We start from the raw sequence: 23435 nt of genomic DNA on the forward strand, positions 1-23435 counted from the left end.
TATGTCTTGGCTGAGTTATTGTTTCTAAACATCGCCCATAGGAAGAATATGTTTTGACACTTTGCCCTAGAGAACTCCTCAGGTATAATTTCCCTGTACTGTGTCTGCATGTTCTACTTGTCGCTGAAGAGCGACTGTAATTATTTATCTTGCTGCTGACATTTTAAGTCAGGCTCCGCATTGATTCACTGTTATGTTAAACAATCAATAAGGCATTACAAATGTGTATAACTAATGTAGTAAATGAATTTTCGGCTCCATGATTATGGCTTTGCAAACTTGGTTGAGATGTACTCTTCTCTCAACAATCAATAGGATAAATGCCAAGGATAATACTCATACTGTTGGGAATATTATTAGTAGCTAGGCTACAGGACATGAGGGACTTTGTAGGAGAAAGAGAGGATCGTGGGATTCCGCCATACCTGCCATTTCGATCCATGTTTTGGATCGTGACTTATCGGTATAGATCTTTATGGGGCTTCCGACTTACATTGGACACCATTAAGGCAATGTAATAGAATGTATGACAAGAAACAATATGACTCTTTATAGCCCATGTGTGGAATTAAAACTATATTGGAAAACTGTATTGATCACCGTTTTATGAGCTATAAAACAGGCAATAAACTGTGGCACCATTATGTATTGCTTTTGCGTTTATACTTATTGGGTTCATGGGTTAACATTATTATTGAGAGCAAGTGAGTAATATTTAGCTATTAGATGATAATGTAACTTTAAATTAAATGGTATTGATAATAGTAGTTGGTCCCTGGGCGCATAGACAATGTACCTTTTGTAAAACAATTTAATAAATCATTGATAATATATTCATACAATGCTGTACATAACCACATGAATAACAGTAGTAAATGACTTTTAAGTGGTATATCACTGTAAGCCCCTTGTAGGTATCAACCATAGGTAACAACTGTAGAGGGCCAATAATGGACCAAATACATATATGATGGTTGTAAAACAGCTGGTAGCCAAATGAGCTGACCGTTGGAACAACAACACTATATTATAGTCCAAAAACACTGAATTAAAGTCCAAAACAATATCTTGTATTAGTCACAAACAATGTCCAAATGTAACTTCCATAAGTTCATCCATCCTGAGCGGGGATATGTAACAAGTGAAGGTGATGCAAAACGGTGAATGATCCCCAAATAGGGATAGTTCAGTTCCGAAAAACTTTTTTTGGGCAGAAATTGCACTCAAGTACGCCTGTATTTAAGTTCTATCATTGATAAACATACATTGAAAACAAAAGTTGGGGTTTTTTTAGTTTTATTTTTTACTACTACATTTATCATGTTGTACATAAAATGTATATAAATATAATGCCTACTGTACATAAAATACATTTTTACAGTTGTTCTTAATTGCCTAAAAATCACATACCTTGAATCAGACAGGTGTGTGTGTGTGTGCTCCACTTGGCATGCCCTTACTATATATATGCCCTTTCCCCGTTCGCCCTTGCAGTCGTAGGCTGTCGGAAGTCCCCTTTGCATTCGAAGATGATTTGAATGCACTTGTGTTCACTGGCTTATAGTCCATTTGTGAGCATGCAGAACAGAGCAGTTTTATGCAAAATATGGGAATGTTTCGGGCCCTGGATGTTTATAATTCACAAGTTAACCCGTGCATGATACTCATGCATTCTAGTCAAATCAAGCTACTTAAGGTGTTAAAAAGGTTCTTGTCATGCATTTGGGCCATAGCCCAGGCCTCAACCACCAACCACTCCCCACTGTCACCCCCGGCAACCACCAACCACTCCCAACTGTCACTTCTCCTTCAAGAAATATATATATATTTTTGTTTAAATCTTTTTATAAACACTTTTAACAATAAACAAGTTAAATTAACAAATTAAAAACATCTTGGTATACCAAATTTCAGCCCTTTCTGAATTTTTTTTTCCATACACACTAAGAATTTAGTAAGTCAGTGTATAACTCCGCCCAGCAGGTGGCGCTGCAGCTTGGTTTTATTTTTTCCACACACACAGACTAACACACGCCACTAGACATTTATATTATAGATTCTGTTGCAAGGTCCAGTCTCCTTCAGTGATCCTGTCCACTTCTGTTTGGGGCTCTGGTCATGTACCAGCACACTTCTGTATGTTGTTCCTGTGTTATAAAGTAATATATGCTATGATTTTTGTAACATTGATTTGGTGATTTTCATATTAGTAAATTCCTTCTCTAGTTCCCAATATAGTCATATCTGCATAGTGTAATATTGTGATGTTTAGGTACATTGTAGACTTGGTATAATAAGCTGTGGTATGTTTTGTTGTGTACGAAGCTGTGTCTGAGTCTAGCTGTGTTCACATGTTTGACTAATTGAGTTATTTTTTCCCATTGGTGTTTAAGTAAAAGTATATCTAGTATGAAATGATAATCATTTAAAGTTTAAGGCCTAGACTGTATGGGAGACCTTGACTTGTGTTTGTTCTCGCACATCCATTGCATGTAGAGTGTGACAACTAGACAGGCCCCTTTTGTTACATTATTGAAATACTAATTTTGTGCACATTCGGTTGGTTGGTGGTCACATGCAACCAATCAAAGGGTAAGATTCTATATGGATCCCTAAACTTAGAACGCATGAACTGCTAGAGTAATCTTGTAAAATATGTTCAGTCATAGAACTCTTTCTACTTAACTTTTATGTATAATAAACAAATCATGTGTTTCCAACACTATTACTTTAAATGTATTACCATTTTAGGAACTATTTTTCGTAGCACCAATCCTACATTACCCCCCCACACACACATTTTGATCTTGCCTAATAAAAGTTATCAAACCTAGCTCGAGCTGCTGCATTTAGTTACTCCATTGTGCAGATTCCCTTATTCCTAGGATTTCCATAAAGCACATGCACACATCCACATTATCCAAAGAGACACACAAGACTGAGACAACCTGCTAGTAACTGCTCCAATAGAAAATATTAAAATTCGTACTCGTATTGTCATTGGAGCTTTCTTCACCAGTCCACTTCCCCTGCAGTAAAGGGGTTAAAACCAAGTCATATGCTATTTTAATCATGTAGCATGGGTGGGTAATGCTTCAGTTCACATGCTGACCGTGAGATGGTAATTATAGCCCTGCATAATAACCATCCTTTTCTAGCGAGAAAAGAACCACTTTACATTGTGACAGTGCTGACAGCAGACACTGCAAGAAAAGATGGGTTTGTGGGTTATTGAGGAGGTAGAACTTTTAATTTCTGTATTTTGAGCCCACACTTTTCCCAAGTCATCACTGCTGGATATAGTATGTATGTTGCTTCTGTAATCTCCATCAGTGAAGCAAGTAATAATGGAACAATGTATTTCTTTCTTTTCTATTACAGAACCTACAGTATTATGTAGAATGGTTCGGGCACAGTTTTCTGCTATATAAGCTTACGATCAAATTACTATTAAGTAGAATACAAGGAACCGAAGTGACCAGTGCAAGTTCATAATGAGACAGGTGGGTTTGAACATGAGTCCTCGAAAAGAGTATTAATATTAGGACCAAGGCTTTTGCTAGGTTCTCAAAAGGCTGTGGTCCCTTCAACTAAGCTTACCTTACCAATAATGCCTACAACAGAAGATGTTTTGTTTTGTATAGTGTTGTCATGCAACAGTTTACATATATCAAATAAGTTGCAATAAAGTCAATTACAGTTTTTACAAAACACATCATTTTGAAAGTGAACCAGATCATTAGGTTTAATACTCTAAAGTACAGTTACAGTTAACCACTACAGCATGAGCTTTTCCATGAGCTGAAAATCATCCACAGTTGGGGGCCACACTTGCAGCTATTACAGCATTGAAAAATAGTCAATAGTGTTCAAGTAAAACCATTTTCAAATTGTGGCATTGTTATAATTTCTTGAGCTTTGATTTTTTTGTTGCTGTTTATGTGACAGATCCAGGACCACCCATGACTAGCACTAGAAACAGACCCACAATAAGCTCTTTCAGGATCATTTTGACGCTCACAGCTGTGTATTATGGGTATTTTGACTACTGTGGCACACACAATACAATAAGCTGCAATATAACATCCTTCCTTAGCCATTGTTGAGATACTAATTGATATGAGATTTCACCCTTATGGATTCAAACTAGAAGTGTGTATAGTATACTTAAAGGAGAGGGCAGGCACAACTAAGGTGTAAGTTAAAGCCCGTCTCCCCAACCTTGACCCTGTGGTTTAGAGACGCTGGCTGGCTGGCTCCCTTTCATGACCCTGTAATCAGTGTAAAATTGTAAGGTAATATTTTCTATATATGATTTTACTTTGAGTACTAGTTTGCTCTATCAAGAGCCTGTCACAGTAGGCAATCCTCACTTGCTGATATCTCCTGTTCTGTTCACCTATGTTTCCTGGCTCTCTGAGCCATAGACAGTACTTACCTGTGTATTTGTAATAATAAAAGCCATATTACTTTTTTGTAGCACATTGCAAAGTGAGAAACCATTGAGTCTGAGGAAGAAAAGCTACAGACAACAGCTGCAGCATCACATTTATTCAATGGCTAAAATGGTAAAAATGTCAATCATGAAATATATACAACAAAATTCTTTGTGAACCCATAAATATAGATTATGCATAATTGTAATATCTGTTTCTCTTTTAATAAAAAAATCATATTCAGTATTGTGATGTTAATTCACTGTTACCTTGTATTGGCTTGTTGTGTTTGGTTTTTATTAAGATTTAAATAATGCCCTGTTTATAAATACTGCATTGCACTTAACTTTTATTTACATGTGTAAATAGCATAGGTGTAATTTCATCTGGTTGAATACCCTTAGTTGTTTTGCATTTATTAATATCACTGGCTACTGTCATGTTGCTTGCTTTGCAAAAATTAAATTAAGTAACGTCCTTAGACTACAACAGAAACACGCTACGAAGTATCAAAGCTATCCTAAAAAAATTCTATGATACTTCGTCTTGCCAAGCAATGATAATATAAAGTTACATTGTTTTCACTATAAGCAGTTTATTCATGTATCCTCTTGCTATTACCTAAATACAGCTCACAATGTGTATTGAGGTCTGGAAAATTTTCAAAGGTGTCGGCACTGTGTTGTTTTGACGGTGGCACCTGATTGGCTGACCCGTGCAGTTGCCAAGTTTCACCTTCTCTTTTTGAACATTCTTCATGTTCTCTGAAGGAGTGGTTTGTTAGTGGAATTCCCCTTGTAATAGAATGCTAGACATTGCAGACTTTGTTGCTGTTCCTTTTTTTTTGTTTTGTTTTGTTTTTGTATAGGACTAATTTGCTTCCCAATTGCGTTGTTTATAGGGAACATTGATCAATCACTCATCAAAATGGATCCAATTCTTTCTCAGCAAAACTATAACTGAATATGTTTATTTTGATTAAAGGCATTTCTGTTTTGTCCACGTGAGAAGTGGCCACATTTTCAGTGTCAGATGTTAGTGAAAAACCATTTCAAATGTTTAGTATCAGCAACCTAAATCTATGTGGTAATGTTTCCCCTAGGCTGGCATTTCATTCATCTTCCTGCACCATCGACTTGGCAGCGTTACAGTGTTGGATATATAAAATCGTCTAAGATAAGGAACTGCCGAACTCCCCCGAGTTGAACCCTGCCTTGTCACAATGAGTTCAAATCTCTGGGGGCAAGAGAAAAGCAGCTCCACCTACTGGGAAGAGCGAATCTTTTACTTGCTGGTCCAAGAGTGCAGTTTGATTGACAAACAGACTCAGAAACCGATCAAAGTTCAGAGGGGAAGTATTGGACAGTTTGTTCAGGAGCGGTCTGCAGTAGCACACAGCCGGAGCGTCCCCTCTAAGAGCAAAAAAGCCCAGTTTGCACTAAAAATTTTGGAGCAGCCCCACACCCTTTTGCTTGTGGATGAGAAAGATGTTATTGAGATTACAGAAAAGCTGGCGGAAGTTCTTTTAGCTATTACAAACTGCGAGGAGCGATGTAGCCTATTCAAAAATAAACTGAGACTTTCTAAAGCCTTGCAGATAGAAACTGGCTCTGCAGTAAGGGTTTTTCTGCGGCCAGGAGATGGCCACTATCCAGGTGTTGTTCGGTACAGGGGACCATTGCTGCCAGAAAGGTCTGTCACTGGCATATGGTTTGGCGTGGAATTATTGGTAAGCTTTTTGGTGTGCTTTTGTTGTTTTGTTTTGTTTTTGTTTTTTCATTTACTAATAATCTGACTTTAATGTTTAATGCACAATGCTTTTTTTTTTTTAAATTAGTTTTTTTTATCCCAATGTATTGCTGGCAGGCCTTTTTAAAGTCTGTATGATTCATTGAGTTCACTACATTTTACATTGTGTATATAAAGCTTCACACTCTGTATTGTCAGTACTTCCTGCCACCCACTTATATGTTCATGTCTCGCTCCCTTAGTTACTGGAGTGGGTGGGGAGATAATGATGGTTCACGCTGTTAGTCTGTATGTGAACTATATTTTAACTAGAAGTTAAGGTGTCTGTCATTAACTTTTGTTTTATAATCATATTCCTGTTTATTAATTATTTTATTGCTATTTATTATTTTTGAATGGAGAGGCGGAGCACTAAAATTGACCTCACATAGAGTAAGCTGGGTACACACTATAGGAAATTTCTCCGGATGCAATCTCTTTAACGATTTTACCAGTGACTGAAAGTCCCGATAAGAATGCCGATTCGTGTGTACACACTTACACGATTTTACACAATTTACCTTCAGATCTGTGCTCTTCATCTGTCATGACTCTATGGAGATCTGCCTACACTGCAGGTTGTGAGTGTATACACACTGCAGAATTTCCCTGACATTGTTCCATCGTTTATAGAGATTTTTAATCTGGTTATAAAATCAAATGAAATGATATGTGTTTGTGAGTGTACACACTAATGCACTATCGGACCTAACAGTCGTTTATCGTGTGATTGGCACAATAATCGGGTGGAAAACCTGTAGTGTGTACCCAGCTTAAGTGCTGAATGTTTATTTTAGCATAAGAAATGGAATGCACTTACAAACATAATAAAAAGAGACTATATAGGGTCTTTAAAGCATGACACTTTTTAGATTATAAATATTAATTATAGCTATGGTTAATTTTAGATACAGGATTTATCATGTATTTTATGTATGTTTTTATATTATATTTCTAGATGATATATATATATATATATATATATATATATATATATATATATTTTTTTTTTAATTGTAATTCAACTTACTGGGTGCTTAAATTTCCTTTGTACTACCTGACAAAGTAAAGGGTATTTTTCAGTTGTCTGATGAAGTAGACTCACTCTCCCTTCAGAGACCTGAAAACACGTAAAAGGGAGGATGGTATTGAAAGGGTTAACTCTATATATGCTCTTATTGCATGTTTTTGTAAGTGCATTAAATTTTCTTATATTATAATAAGTTTGCTCTCAGCACTTGATCTGTGTGAGGTCTCACCATTCACATTATGAATCTTCATTGTAGCAGTGACTGGAGACTGGTTCTTTGCTGGCTGAAACAGCTACCCCCTCTACCCTCTCCTATTATATTTATTATGCTACTTTTATTTGTATGACACAGAAAAATGATTTGTGAGTTATATTTATCAGCAATTGTGTAACCGCACAAAAAGAAAGGGAACCACTGACCTTAACGCTTTCATAATTGACTTACCAGTAATCTGATTTCTCCTTCTGCATTACCTTCAGTAGCTCATAAACTAAATAAATGTAACACTGCTCTAAATACTCAACAACAAGCAAAATTGTTTAATTTTTTTAAACTAAGCCTTTTTCTAAATGAACTGTCCCATCAGTTTAGGTAAATTGCAGCAAAGAATTAACTGAGAATAGTGAGATAATTTCCCTAGGATATACTACCTATTGCAGAGGCGGAATTAGCGAGCTGTGTGTCCCAAGGCAGGGAAGCGGATAGGAGGGAACCAGGGCCCACGGCTCGCTAGTTCCCCGTGCATCGGGCCTCGGTGCACCGCTCCTGCTGTATCAATGGTAGTTTTGCCACTGACCAATTAAGTAATTTGGAAAGTAGCTCTTGAACAAAGCTTTTTATGTTAAAAAAAATACTCTCACTCTATGTATATCGGAACTTTGCAAAAACAAAATGTGTTACGTTGACCTATGTGCTTATGTATTAAATGGCTTTCAGATCTCCAATTTTAGAATTTCATTGTATGTTCTTTCAAGGTGGTGGGTTAAAATGATTAGATATACAGTACAGCATTCGGGAGAATGACTTTTTTTTTAATATATTCCTTTTCTCTCACCCCAGGAAGAAGGCCGTGGCCAGGGATTTACGGATGGCTCATACCAAGGAAAGCAGTTATTTCGATGTGATGAGGAGTGTGGTGTGTTTGTTGCTCTTGACAAACTAGAGATGTGTGAGGAAGAGGATGATGAACTAGAGAGTGATTATGCTTCTCCAGTAGACACTAGCCAGACAGAAATTCCTCCTCTGGAGATCAACTCCAGAGTGTCTTTGAAAATTGGAGAGGGAATGGAATTTGGGACGGTAATTTTCTGTGATGTACTACCTGGTAAAGAAAGCCTTGGATACTTTGTTGGAGTTGATATGGTAAGTGTCTTCTACGTTTTTTTTGGAATCTTAGCAGTTTACTCCTATGTTGATAGATTCAGTCCTATAATTGCATAAGACAAACAACTTTTCAAGTCCTCAGAATAAACTATTACATTCTATTTTAATAACCGTCTTGGACCAGAGGGGTAAGTTTGTGCATAATGGGCCTGATTCAAGTACAAACGCAACTTGTACGTAGGTTGCGGGTGAGAAAAAGAAAGCACGGAACTTGTGCATAGTTCCGACCGTACTTGAATCCAAATGTATCAAGGTCAGTTTTGTTTGAACCTGGGTGTAAGTACGCTCTCCCGACACAGTACTTGCCTTATGTAGACGCAGAACTTCAGTATACAATGAAAGGTCACATCAGAACGCATACAATAGAAATAGGGATAGGCGCCTAATAGCGTAAGTCAGCACAAACACAATTATTCTTGTATACGTACCAGATGTGGATAGGGACATGCACACATCACTAAATCTGTAATGCTGGTCCACTCCCGCGCACTTCTCAAATGTATACAATCATCTCGTATAGGAGAAAAATCGCATATAATGTAGTAAATATTAAAATGTATAAGAACCAATGTGGATCCCACCACCACACAGCACACTCCTCATGTGCTTAAGCGTACCAAAGATATAAATAAATTAAATAAGCTTATCTATAGTTCTTATTGTTGGTCTTCATTGGTATCCTTCGACATGTTAATAAAAATTTGTTCAGATAGATTAGATTGGTCTGACTCTGCAGAAGCCACTTGGTCAGATCTTCACTTAGCCTTCTGTCCCTCTCCAGTTTTACAAGTTCCAAACTTTACTCTGAGGTTCTTCCTTCAAACGGATGCCACTGGTGGCGGCTTAGGTGCTTTCTTCTCACAGAAGAAGGATGGATTGTGTTTAGCTACTGGCCCGCATACATGTAAATTTAAAAATTAATTTAATCATATTTTAAATTAAAGTCTGTGCTGTGACAGTCTTCACTATCAATTGGCATTTACACCAGTTATGTAGTGGGTGCAAATTCTACTGGTGAAAAAAAGTGTACTTTTTAAAGAAACCCAGGACTTGAACAGGCCGCATGTGCATTCGAACATCCTTACTGTACATGGCCTATATTAGGCCACCCCTTCTCTCCTCATTCAGTATCTCAAGTCGTAGGCAGTCGTAAGTGTCATTTGTGTTCAGATATGAATTGCACACATTTTTGGTCATTGGCGCAAGGTCCGTTTCTGAGCATACGCAGAGTTATTTCATGTAACTACACTACGCAAAAGGACGCATGTCTGAATGTGAATCCGGCCCAATGTGTTTAGCTTTTGGCTGCCATGCCTATGAGTTTCCAGTGATTCGGATAAGAATGTTGGGTGGACATAGCTTTAAGCCTTATTGGGCAGAAATACCTTAAACTGGCCTGATATAGGTTTGTTTGGTATGACTGCCTGAGCAACCAGATGTGTGGCAAGTGGAAATTTTTCATGTAAGAACTCAAGTTGTACACGTTTGATATGCATTTAGAGCTTACTTGCGGTTAATGCAAAATATAGATCATTTCTAAAAATAGAATGTTCCAATAAACTCAGAAAGCTAATAAAAAAAAAAAAACACCAGTGTATATGGCAGTCCTAAACACAATGGTTTCTAATGTCAGACTTGTTTACAATTATTGTTTTACTGTATTGTTTTAATGTATTGTTTTACATTATTGTAATAAAATGTCTACAAGATCTTCATATTCACACTACGGCCTGGTCTGCATAGATAATTTTAAATCGCAGTTGCTTCCATACCACCAAAACTGCATGTGCTCACTCTAATAAAAATGTTCTATTCATTCTACTTTGTGCTGCTTTCTGATGTGAGTTTTGCTCCTGCAAACGACTTCTGCCGGGTACTGTTACATGTTTTGTCAAACCCATGTTTTATTATTTTTTCAAGAGACCGAATGCTATTTTGACAAGTGGTTTTGATCCCCTACAAGTACAAAGGACCCTGTAATTTACATGAATTACTGTAGAGTCAAGACCAATATACTGTAACACAAAAATAACTGGTGGCCATGTAACCTACCAAAAATAAAATATTTTCAAATGTAGGCTTTCTTTATTGCCTCATTCATATGCTGGTTGGGTTTTAGGAAATAAAGTCCATAAATATTTAAAACCTTGTACTTGCTGTTTTCGCCTCATATAAATCTAGAGATCTGGCACATTGGACTAGTAATTAAAGGCATGGCTTATTTTAAACGGTTAGTTTTGTGTTTAGCAAAAGACAGCCACATCTGTTACTTTCTGGAACACACTGATGTGCAGAAGTTATCCTAGTGGTGTAACAGAAGCGTGTTCAGTCTAAAATAAGCAGTTTTTATAGCTGCAAACTTCTATTTTTTGTCCCAGCCCTAAACGACACAGAACTTATTACAGCAAGTCTTTGTCAAGGGATGAGAAAGTCGCACCGTTACTTGATCCTCATTTTCTTGTATGACACCTGAATTATCTGCTTTTTCATAGAGTAAGAAGGTATTCATTTTATCAGAAGTTGTTTTTTTTAGCAGGTCAGCTTTCACGACACAATGTGCTGTCTAATAGGAATATGCTACAAAATGTCAATGTTTCTCATGCAGATTTGTGATATTTAACAGAGAGGTCAGAAATATGTGTTGTGTTCTAAAATACATCTTTCTTTTTTTTGGAGGACAATCCCATTGGAAATTGGGATGGAAGATATAATGGAATCCAGCTGTGCAGCTTTGCTAGTGTGGAAAGCACTCTCCTTCTGCATATAAATGACATCATCCCAGGTAGGAAAGATGGTCTATACTTGTCTTTTGTACTATATTGCTGTTTGCAAGCTTTGCTTTCTTTCCAACAATATATTGTTTAATGTTGTGTACAGTCATCATTCAATTTTGTTGTGTTTATGGGTGACTGATACTACTATATGGACCTTCTTCTGAAGCCAGATGTCCAACATTATTTGAGTAAGCAGATACTTTAAATTACAGCTCATAACTACAATCCATAATGATTTTGTGATGCACCTCCTCTTTTATGTCAGGTAGTAACTAACACTTTATATGCCATGTTTTACTGCCTATAGAATGTCACCCTTGCTATTTAGTTACACTGCCCTATCTAATCCTTCTGGGCACTTTGACAACCTATCACCTGTTGTAAAATATGAACATTCATCTGAAGCCATTGTTTTTATACCTTGTACCATAAAATGGTGATTCTCATTTTTAAACCTTTGTCATTGAGTCTTCTGTATGCAGCCTTCTTGATGTTGTAATCTTTGTATAAGTAACGTTCTCTTTAATCCATAATTGAGATGGATATATTTTCTAGCTCTTCTGGCTACAATATGTGATGGATGTGTTTTAAAATTGAATTGAATACATATATTTTTAAAAGGATAGCTTGTAATATTTCATGTTTACTTTTTAAACCATTTTTATTTAATTTTTCTATGCAAAATCTTTCTGTTCATTCCAGAATCTGTAAACCAGGAGAGGAGGCCTTTAAAACTTGCCTTTACTTCAAGATGTGGGAGTGAGAAAAATTTGTCCAATCACAGCAAATCAAAGCTCACAGGTAAAAGGAGTCTGGCAGATACAGCTCTATAATTTGATATTTCACAATGTTATTCTTTGTTTAGTGACTTTTGTACACACTACTTATACATATTAGTCCCGAAGACATTTTTGGTAGAATTGTAATATTTATTTATTTTAATTATGGGAACATTTTTTTTTTTTACTAGTGGAAACCTTGAAAAGATATTCCAGTAGTTTTCCACAGTTTGACTCAGTCATTTGAGTGTATTTCTTCACTTTGTGATCTGCTACATTCCACAGTGCACACAAATAAAACAAAGAAGTAAATTCAGCGTGCATCTGACTGTCATTCTCTAGATCTGTACACACAAGTGTATGTTAAAATGGACCATGACGCTAGCATGGAAATAAGATGAATGGTGCATAAACTATTTTATTCCATGTACTGTTTCCCAAAGCATATTGTGTAGAGATCAGTGGTCTCTGTGTAAGCTAAATTTCTTTCTGTTTCTCTGATCTGTAAAGAATGCAGCAGATCACACAAAACAAAAATGTGCTCATTTCAACTTGTCTATAAAGTAGGGCTGGAGCAATGCCCATCATCAGGTCACCATGACGATTGAAAACATGTGGCTTGGTGACAGGCGCAGACTCTTTCGTGCCTTGGCTTCCTTCAGCCCCCCAGCGGATTGTCATAACACAGCCCCGTGCCCATGTATATAGTGGTTCCCAGCATTTACAATTCGCAGGCAGTGTTATAAGATGGTCTGCTATTGCCATGACCAGAGCAGCACTTTTAGAAGGATGTAACCTCTGAAGGCTCTATATTTGTTTGTAGTAAATATTTAGGGATTAATAGCCATATATATTTTTGTTGATGTTGTTATCCTTTTATTTATAAATTGCCAACATATTATGTCACTCTTTAAATAGAGGAGAGCATGTTACTAATACATACTGTATGATGAGTTATATACTATATTTAGTTTACCTGTTTACCTTACAGTTTTATATATATATATATATATATATATATATATATATATATATATATATATATATATATATATATATATATATATATATATAATATATATATACCTAGCTAGTTAATGTGCTTTCTGACCTACCTCTTAGGTTTCTCACAGTTTCCCTTCAACTGCTCTCACAATAAAATAGCTTGGGATGTAGCCCAGTGGTAAGGTATATGCTGGGTAGATTGGCTGTAGACCTTACTGGGACTTTCCCAGGTAGGCTGGTGGTCTCATGTGACATGACTGATACGTTTTGTTTTTCGGGGCTTCCTTGGCCTAAAGGGGGCATCCCCGACAGTCAGGATTTCATGACAGCAAAACAGATAGAGACTGCTGCATTCTGATTTGCTGCCACACTTCCTCTCATTACAGAACGCTGGCTGTGAAGCTCTTAGTCTCATAAACTTATGTAATCATTATCTCGCAAGACTAGCAATTAGATAACATTTCCTGCACACTCTGGTGAAAACTGACAGATGTCCTGTCAGCAGCACAGGTACCATACAGGGGGCGCATGGGGATATAGCTGGTTGGAGCTGGTCATGATATTAAAGTTCATTAATACAGGGGGTTAACATCATCGAGAGAGGAGGAGAGTGGGAGGGTTCTTAGGGTGACATTGTAGGTGCAACCATGAGACAGGTGGGTAAGAGGAGGAATGAGACTGAGGTTGGAGAGGTAGAAGGTATGGGATGGATGTAATGTTTTGTGGCGAAGGGAGGAGGGTATAGTAAGTATGGTGCAAAGTCTAAGGTAGGAACTAACGTCGCCAGTGTCCAGAAGGAAGAGGAAAGAAGGGGAATATTTGGGAGAAGGTGTAAAGCCAGATATGGAAAGCATGGCAGTGATGTGGTGCATAGATCAGAGCGTGGGAAAGAGAGAAGAGGCGAATACGCCTCTCATGCTAAGCGGAGAGGAGGTAGCGGGTAGAAGAAGTGTTGGGTGGGGAAAGCACTCAATGGAAAGGAAGGGAGTAGGTAAGAGGAAGTGAGATGAGACAAAGAGGGGAATAAAGGAGTAGGCTGTACGTGTGAGATAACATGGGCGTGAAGTGGAGAGAGAGGATCTGGGGGTGTAGATAGGGAGAGGAGGTAAAAGAATGGGGAGAAATGGGATGCTGGATAGAGGTGAGGAGGAGGAATGGTTCGAGAGAGATATAAGGCGTGTTAATTGTAATGAGGAATGGCCGAGGCAATAAGGTAAGAAAGAGCAGAGAGAGCTGAGGAATGACAATTGTAGTGAGGTATGACCATGAGATATAACCGGTTTGACAGTAGCAATTAAAGCAGTGTAGAGAGATGCAATAAGGTATGATAATGAGGCATAACGGGTGTGACAATTGCAATGAGGCATAACAATAGCAATTAAGGCAGTGTATAAAGATGAGGCAGGACAGTGGCTAAGAAGTAACACCGCTTTGGAGGATAAGCAGGATGCAGGAGGGTTGTCTGTAGATTGTTGTAAAGTCGCAGCGGGGTGGGTAGCTAGAGGGCAGAGTTGAATTGGAGAAGCTACTGGACAAATGAATGCTAGAGGGTAGGTTAAGCAAGGTTCAAACTGGAGGGTTAATTGAAGTTGCTGCGAAGTTGAATGCTAGAGGTGTAGAAGCTGAAGAGTTGATGCAGGAGGGTAGGTCAGGCTGGAGATGCTGATGTATATCGGTCACTAGGATGCTCTCTGTATTGTAAGGCAGTCACTATGGTGTTCTCTGTGTTGTATGGCGGTCACTTGAACACTCTGCATTGCTGTACGGTTGCAAGGATGCTCTCTATTGGAGGTGGAGTATGATTTCATTTGGGGGTGGCGGAAAGTTAATTATTGCAGAGAACAGGTTAAGAGGTAGCACAGTCAATCCTAGGTTTGCTCATAGTCTACACAGCAGGATATCACAAATGTACGTGTCATAAATATACATTCCCTTGTACTAGGGGCATTTAAGCAAACCAACATTTGTGAGGTTACATTTACTTTTAGTAGATACAATGTAAATTTGTTCTAATAGTAATATAGCACAGTCTATAGCAGTGATGGGCAAACTTTTTCAGGAACGGGCCAAATAAAAAAGAAAAACTTTAGGCGGGCCAATATAATTTATTAAAAACCTCAAATTATTGAAATATATAATACAAATGTTTTGAATGGGACGGGAGGGTGTTATATAGCAGTGTTACCTCTATAAGTGCAGCGATCGTACAGACACAGCACTTATTTCAGCAGGTTGTTGCAGATCCGTCTTTCTGGTGAGCCACTAACTGACAACACAGCAGCCAATCGAAATCCGCCTTAGTATATGGCCCAGCCCATCTCTTCTCACATGACTTTCAGCCATTAGGGGGCAGGCAGGTGTTTGAGTGATTGACATACGAAGTGTCCTTTTAGGAAGGAGGATGAAGTGTAATGGAGGAAATAGCTGGGAAGGCATAAAAATGAAGGTTCTGACACAGGGTCGGCCCTAATAATTTTCTGCATATTTTAATGAAATTTTTTAAAATATTGGCGAGCCGGATAGAACCTCTAAGTGGGCCGGATCTGGCCAGCGGGCCGTAGTTTGCCCATCACTGGTCTCTAGGATCCAGCATAAATCTGCTTAGTGTTAAGATCAATGGGACGTTTAATTCAGGTTTCCCATGATCCTATTTAGACCTGCCTTCCAGTATGGAATGCCTGGGACATCTCATGTCATATGCATGTCTTTTTAAAAAAAAAATGTTGAAGTATCTGGCATTTATGCATGCAGCACATAACATTCAGCTTTTAACATGGTGTGCAACAACCATAGCACCCAAAAAAAAAAATGTGATGTTCATTGACAGTGGGCATCTAGGCATAGAGGCACACCTGCCGGCTGCAGCCAGCATCTTTAGATTGACTTTTAAAAAACATCTTGCTGTGAGAAAAGGTTATCCCCTTTCCCCCACAATACATTCATGTATTTTTTTTTTTTAATGTTTTGGAGGGATGCTCTCCAGTCATCTGAATACCACCATACCTACAAGACACAGACTCGCCATATTTTTTATTAATGTATTTATTTATTTATTTTTAGCGAATAAATGCACCTGGTAGAACTACATGGTTTATCCTTCCTCCCATACAGTGCCCTACTTTATCAGGAATTGTTACAGGTGGTCTCTTCAGGAGAGTAGAGTAGGGGGCAGCAGGGTGGCTAAGTGGTTAACACTTCTGCCTTACAGCACTGGGGTCATGAGTTCAATTTCCGACCATGGCCTTATCTGTGAGGAGTTTGTATGTTCTCCCTGTGTTTGCGTGGGTTTCCTCCCACACTCCAAAGTAGTAGGTTAATTGGCTACTATCAAATTGACCCTAGTCTGTGTGTCTCTGTCTGTGTGTGTTAGGGAACTTAGACTGTAAGCTCCAATGGGGCAGGGACTGATGTGAGTGAGTTCTCTGTACAGCTTTGCGGAATTAGTAGCGCTATATAAATAAATGATGATGATAATAATATATCGAACAAGTACCTGATGATGAATTCGAGCAGCCTGCATTATTGTTGTTGTTCTTAGTTTATAAAGTGCTGACATATTGCATAGCGCAGTACACTGAGGGGATCGTAGTGCAAATAAATAACATACAATGACATGAAGAGTGAGGATGGCCCTGCCCAAATGTGCTTACAGTCTAAAAGGCATGAGGAACAATTGCTACATAATGTAGTGAATTATATTTAGTTACTGGATTGGGTACTGCATTATCTGTCGGGTAGGATCTTTGCACACTGCTGCTTTATTGGGCCATGTGCAGAAGTTTGAAATGTATACTGTAAAAAGCTATTTGTGCTGGATGTATCAAACCCACTGATGTCTGCCCAATGCGCCTACTGGAGCGGACATACTTGCAGAGTGTGTCTGAGTATAGGCAATGCTGCAGTACCTGAATACATGGAAGTAAGTGTTAGATACTTTACTAACCAACGACTGACACTGGCAGAGAGGCCTTTATTTAAGAAACAAAAAGAGTTTCTTTACAAATATACTAGTTTTTATGTGTTTGTGAACTGTGTTAGGGGAAAAAAAGACTCAGAGTTTACACGAATGCATAGCAAAAATAAACTTGTTTTGGCTGCACATTGGGTGTATAGCTGGCTAATGGAATATTCATTCATTTTTTGCTAATTTTATAATTATTATGGTCATATTTTGGAAGTTTTTAATAGTAAAAACTTCCAAAATATGTCCAAAACAACATTAAATAATAAGCTTAAAAATAGCGGATTTGTTTTATCACTAACAATTTTTGGGAATATTTATTGTCCGTCTTTGATTTGCCATGATATAAGTTCTTTTACTTTTGCACATATGGAAATTTGACAGACGTGTGTTCATACTTATACCGTCACAAGAGGGATAATCTGCATTAGAGGTTTTTCTTGTGTTAAGGCTAATTCTTGCTTTGATGTTCTCTCAACGAGTAACAGGATTAATTGTTTTGTGTCTATTTCTGGTTGTGCAAAGCTTTATATTTTGTACATGACTGGCAGAAAAGGGATTAAACTCTATTGCACTCTTTTTGAGGAAGCATGTTAATATACAATATATATAGAATATACTTCAAGGCAAGCATGATGGTACAATTGAAATAAATTATTTAATAAATGATGTTTGGTGTCTGTGCGATGGAGATCAACAATTGTTCATTGAGGGGGGAAATCAATTGCTGGTGTTGTGGCACATGTACATCACAATGTCCTCTATAGGGTGTGAGGAGGAATGAGTGGAGATTCCAGCCATAGCATCAGAGTATCCGCAGTCGTTATAGAGACACCTTGTGCCAAATTGAATCTCCCTCTTTAATTTGCAATTTGTCTAAATGCATCTATTGTCTGCCCAGATTACGGAGGATCTTAAAAGACCGTTAAACCTTAAACAATGTGCCTTATTTGAAATATTGTATGCAAAGACTACAAGGACTTTCCAGAATGAAAATTCCCCTCCCCACAAGGTTAAATTCACAGATATAGATGTAGCAAGCATTAAATTGACAGCCAAGCACATCATGTTTCCATTACTGTAATGCACCATCGCATTTTCTTTGTAACACATCGTGTTGCCGAGAATTCAGTCCTCAATTATTTTTTTTTACAGACCGTACCATTTTCTACCACCAGATGTCCTAATTGTATGCAAACTGCATATGAGCTTCTAAGTGTATAACACACCAAATGCTTTTTTTTTTCTCTTAAACATTTAGTACATGAAACAGTATATTTTAACTTATCTAAATTGATAATCACTAATTATGTGTCATGCAAATGGACTTTTATCCAACTCCAATAATTTAATGACAATTTTTTTTTTATTTGTAGTCAATTAAGAAAAAGCTTTTTAGAGTTTTTCTTTCACATTAAGATATTTATATTACACAGTTTATATTTTTATTTATCAGATGCAGCTATTTATTGTACTGGATACATCCAGCACAAAAGTGGGTAATAAACTGGTCAATACGGAAGGTATGTCCACTGATCATAAAGGATGGTATTTTATTGGAATCTGAGTGACTAAGTGAATGATTCTTTCATTTTCATGAAAGAATCATTTGTTCAAAAAGGATATAAGATGGAAGTCCTTAATAAGGCAGAAAAACTACTTGACGGCATTATTAGATCTGACCTTTTACCATCGGAAAATGTACCCCGTAAGAATAATACTTTGTTAAATTGAGATATAAAAGACCATTTGTGATTCAAATCAAAAGTGCAGCCTTTGCACATAGGCTTCTTCAAATAATACTGGAAAAGAAAATGTTTTAGATTTTTGTTTAAATCTACTTCTGTCATGTGCTATATCAAGCTGGTGTTTTTGAGCTGCACTGTGTTGCATAGGGATCAATGATCCCTAGTGTGCTGGTGTTTCCTTCAGGTCTCTCAGCTCTATCTATGGAAAGAAAAATGGAATGCTGCTGTAGGTGAATGCGGCATCCCGTATTGTGACAAAAATTGACAATGTTTGCCAGTTCTTATGGTAACTGGTATCTTTATATAAATCCTCTACTAATGAGGTTTGGTCCTAAGCACTAATTATGTGACTGGATCCTGTTTTGAATAGCTCCATTTGTCTTAAATTCTAATGTCAAGGACCCTTTTAATCTTGAAAAATGCTCTTCTGCAGTAGTTGTCTAATGTTAAATTTCCTCTTTCTTTTTTGCAGCAGGGTCTACCTCCGAATCAGGAAGCAGAAACCGTTCAGAATTTTTTTACACTTTAAATGGCAGCTCAACTGAAACACCGCACCAACCGAAGAGCAAGACTAGTTGGTACATGGATGAAGGTACAATGGAAGTTTGAAATTAGGATTCTACAAAGCGGTGTTTGCTATGTGCACTTGCAATGTTTTAGAAAAACAAAACATTAGAACTATAGTCAGTTTTTGTAGGTGCTTAGTGAGAAGGTTATGATCAATATGCAATGTTATTTACAATCTATACACATTTAAATATAGTTTTCTTTTCCATTGATTATATTCTTTGTGTTTATTAAAAATCGTACCCCCCCCTTCCCCTCCACAAAGAAAGACAATAAACAATGATGGTATCCATCTGAAATTCCTTTGCCCTCAGGGGAAAGAGATTGTATGCAGTCCTGAACAAAATTCCTGTCTTCTCCCACCACTGTCGAATGTCAATGGGATTGAAATCACTAGTGTGATTGTTAATATTGCTCTAGTGCTGTTAAACCCTCTGATGTTGGGTATATGATGCATTGGTCGGCTTGGTGATATGTCGAGTGCTCTATATCCTCAGCCCCCACAAGAGAAGAGACCTATAGATATACCCTGCTAGAAAGTTTATGTAACCATCAATAAAAATTTAGGGATTATATTTAAAAAATATTATTATCTAGGTGCATCTAAGAATAGACATCCAGTGCACTTTGTAAATAAGTTTGTAGATTTGTGTTTAGCATGAAGCAGATCAATGTCTGAAGATCTAACTTCCTCTTTTTGAAAAATGGCAAATGCTTTTATGTTTTGTCCATGTAACAGCTGCTGCAGAACTTATACCAAGTTGTATTTTTGAAAACTAACTACATAAATGGTATGTGTGTCCTCACAGCGCGGGAGAGATCATCACGTGGGGGTAGTTCTGGTATTCCAGAGAGCAGCCGGTGTGAAGGTACATTGATCGATCACCTTTCTTACACTGCAATTGTTAAAGAATCTTTGCAAGGTCTATTAAGAAACTGCAATTATAACAATGTAATTGCATATTTAAAGTAGCTGTGCTTCTACCTGTGAACATGAAAGTTCTGTATCCACTCTACTAGAGAGTTTATTTAGAAAACAGCTATAGATGGGGCTGGTCTGCAAAATAGAACTTTTTTTAAAAAAAAATTAAACTAGTTTTAAACCTCCTTGTTTGAACTGATTTGTTTATGCAATAATATTTAATTACAAGTTAACCCGTGCATGATACTCATGCATTCTAGTCAAATCAAGCTACTTAAGGTGTTAAAAAGGTTCTTGCCATGCATTTGGGCCATAGCCAGGCCTCCTCAGGGGAAGAGCGTTACTTCCCGACGCAAGCGCCCTTTTTTAACGTGGTTTTGTTTACATGTCGCCACCTCATCATTTTTCTCCATCACCTCATCCTTCATCTTCATCGCCACATCATTCATCAAGCTACTTAAGGTGTTAAAAACTCCCCACTGTCACCCCCGGCAACCACCAACCACTCCCAACTGTCACTTCTCCTTCAAGAAATATATAGGGCAGTGTATAACTCTGCCCAGCAGGTGGCACTGCAGCTTGGTTTTTTTTTTTTCCCACACACGCCACTAGGCATTTATATAGTAGATAGACCATATAACTCCACTGTTTAAGCACTACCTGGCTTTTACATAGCTGCTTCTGTTTGCCAGTGAAAGCAGTCTACATTGAGAAATGGCAACTCTGCCCTGCACAGGACCATGTCATCATCTATCCCATCAAGTTTTACAGTCTAAGTATGCACTCGGACTTTCAAACCTGATTACATACATGGTATGATGCTGCAAGGGCAGGGTTGTCTCCCTGCTGACTGGTCCCAGTGTGGAGCATGAGAACAGAGCTGAAGCTATCAGATTAGAACCTTGAACATAAAGACCTCTCCAGAGTCCTCCAACAAGCTGAAATCTTTCTAGGGTCAGGCCAGATCTCCTCCTGAAAACCCCCGCAATTTACTTCCTTTTTAGAAGTGCGGCCAAAAACATAAATTCATTTGGAGCAAGTGCATGACCAGAACACTCTGCTCTGGAACAAGAATACAAATATTAAACATTCAAAAATATATTGTTATTTTTAGCTTTTAACTGTGTTAATTGGAAGCAAACTACATTTTTAACACACTTTCTCATCTGTACTCATTAACTTCTATTTATTTTTCCTAGTTGTTGAAGACTCCGCAAAATCTCTGACTGAGACATCCCCATCCTCATTTGGACACTGTTCACCCCCTCTGCAGCCTACAGCAAGCAGTTGCTCACCTGGAGAGAATAGATTCCACTCTCTCCCTTTCAGCCTTTCCAAGATGTCCAGTACTAATGGCACAATGGGGCACACACCCCTCTCCTTGTCTGTGCAGTCAGTCATCGGAGAATTAAACCATGCATCCCTGCCGGACAGCCCGCCTGGACACCAGCACCTGTCTAATCTGCATGGCCTAGAGGTGGGATCACTGGCAGAAGTTAAAGAGAACCCCCCGTTTTATGGGGTGATCCGCTGGATTGGTCAGCCGGCAGGTGTCAACGATATGTTAGCTGGACTAGAGCTGGTAATTAGTAGCAGATCACTTAAATCTTAAGAATCGCTATAATGCTCTGGCTGTGGGTGCACCGTAGTTAATTTGGCAGTAACTGCAGCACTGCTTGAGCATGGCACACAGTGACACATAACATAGAATGTATACAGTAGTTGTTTCATATTGCATTATTGATTTTGGTAGCCAATTTTAAACAACATTGCTTTTTTTATTTCATATAGTTTTCTCAGTTATGATGTACTGTACTGAAATAATTTGTATTTATGGCAATCATTTCTGGTAAATTACCAGTAAGGCTGCCCTCTGCTAATGCATCTAGATCCTGTAAGAAAGCATATTGGGAGAAAGTGCAGAAAGACTTTTTTTTCAGAGTTAAAATATTTGACAATAGAGGACATAGGTTGCATGCAATGGTAAGCTTCTTAACTCCTGTCAACTTCTGTTTGGTCACTCCCTGGTCAGATTGCATGTTTCACTGAAGCTGTAAGGGAAAATACCTCTACAGATACAAACTTAAACATAACCTGTTTCTGCACATGTTAATGCAAAATTACTATTATTTTTTAAAATTCGGCATGCGCAATAGCTTGAACACCTTGCCCATTAGTAACACCTCCTTTGGTAGAAGGTGTAGCTTCCAAACATTTCTTGTTACAAGCTAATAATTTAGCAGTGTATTGTCCTTCTCCTTTGCAGAATGTGTCAGTAATAGGGTTAGCATGTCCTGCATGCACTGCTTATTTGAGATCTCTCCACAGATTTTGAATAATCAAGAGTGGGGTCTGTGAAGACCATTCTAAAACCTAAATATTTTGTTCTTGTAAGTAGTTCATGATTTTGGGTATGATGTGGACCAGGTCTTACTGAAATATCCAACCTATTTTCAGCTTCAACTTATACACTAACTGTGGGAGCTTCTAGGGCTTGCAGATGTGTAGTTAAATTCATTTTTCTTCCACCTGGGCAATTTTCCATGTGCCACTGGCTGCATCTACTATAGCTTGGGGTTTTGTGGCACTCTCCATGCTTAATGATTGCAAGGTGTTCTTTTATTCAAATGCGTCACCTGTTTCTCATTCATCCACTATGGGGGGACACTGCTACAGTGGGGTTATATGAGGGTGCAGGAGTTGGCACTTAAACAGTTAACTAAACTTACTGCTGACTCCTCCCCTCGGCAACCCCTACTAGCCTCATTGTAGTTTAAGTGCCCAAAAAGTTGGGCTGTCTGGTACTGTGTCCAGTACTTGCTGCTATAGATTAGTGTAATTTTATTCTTTTTTTTCTTTTCTGTTTATCTTATTAGAAGTGATGAGATGTAAGTGCTGCCGGTAGCGCTTACATTTAGATCTAGAGGGGGACGCAATAGCGTTCCATGTTGTGGTCTGGATGAGTCGGAAATTTCTCACTAAATAGTTGGTTTACAGCAGGCCTGTCCAACCTGCGGCCCTCCAGGTGTTGTGAAACTACA

At 38.0% G+C, this 23435-nt stretch overlaps 1 protein-coding gene across 3 annotated transcripts in view; it reads left to right on the forward strand.

The window, feature by feature from the left end:
* CYLD (CYLD lysine 63 deubiquitinase) overlaps positions 1-23435 on the forward strand; it is a 57346-nt gene that overhangs the window by 10318 nt on the left and 23593 nt on the right. Inside the window, exons 3-11 of one of the 3 annotated variants that reach the window (XM_075188861.1) lie at positions 3382-3503; positions 4481-4568; positions 5539-6165; positions 8315-8617; positions 11315-11420; positions 12115-12213; positions 19378-19497; positions 20282-20341; positions 21594-21976. In XM_075188861.1, coding sequence (XP_075044962.1) covers positions 5659-6165; positions 8315-8617; positions 11315-11420; positions 12115-12213; positions 19378-19497; positions 20282-20341; positions 21594-21976 — 1578 coding nt within the window. In that variant the 5' untranslated portion in view covers positions 3382-3503; positions 4481-4568; positions 5539-5658. The remainder of the gene's footprint in view (positions 1-3381; positions 3504-4480; positions 4569-5538; positions 6166-8314; positions 8618-11314; positions 11421-12114; positions 12214-19377; positions 19498-20281; positions 20342-21593; positions 21977-23435) is intronic. The other 2 variants (XM_075188863.1, XM_075188862.1) reach the window with 2 other exon arrangements.

Source organism: Mixophyes fleayi, chromosome 10, assembly GCF_038048845.1.
Source record: "Mixophyes fleayi isolate aMixFle1 chromosome 10, aMixFle1.hap1, whole genome shotgun sequence".
NCBI classification, from domain to species: domain Eukaryota; kingdom Metazoa; phylum Chordata; class Amphibia; order Anura; family Limnodynastidae; genus Mixophyes; species Mixophyes fleayi.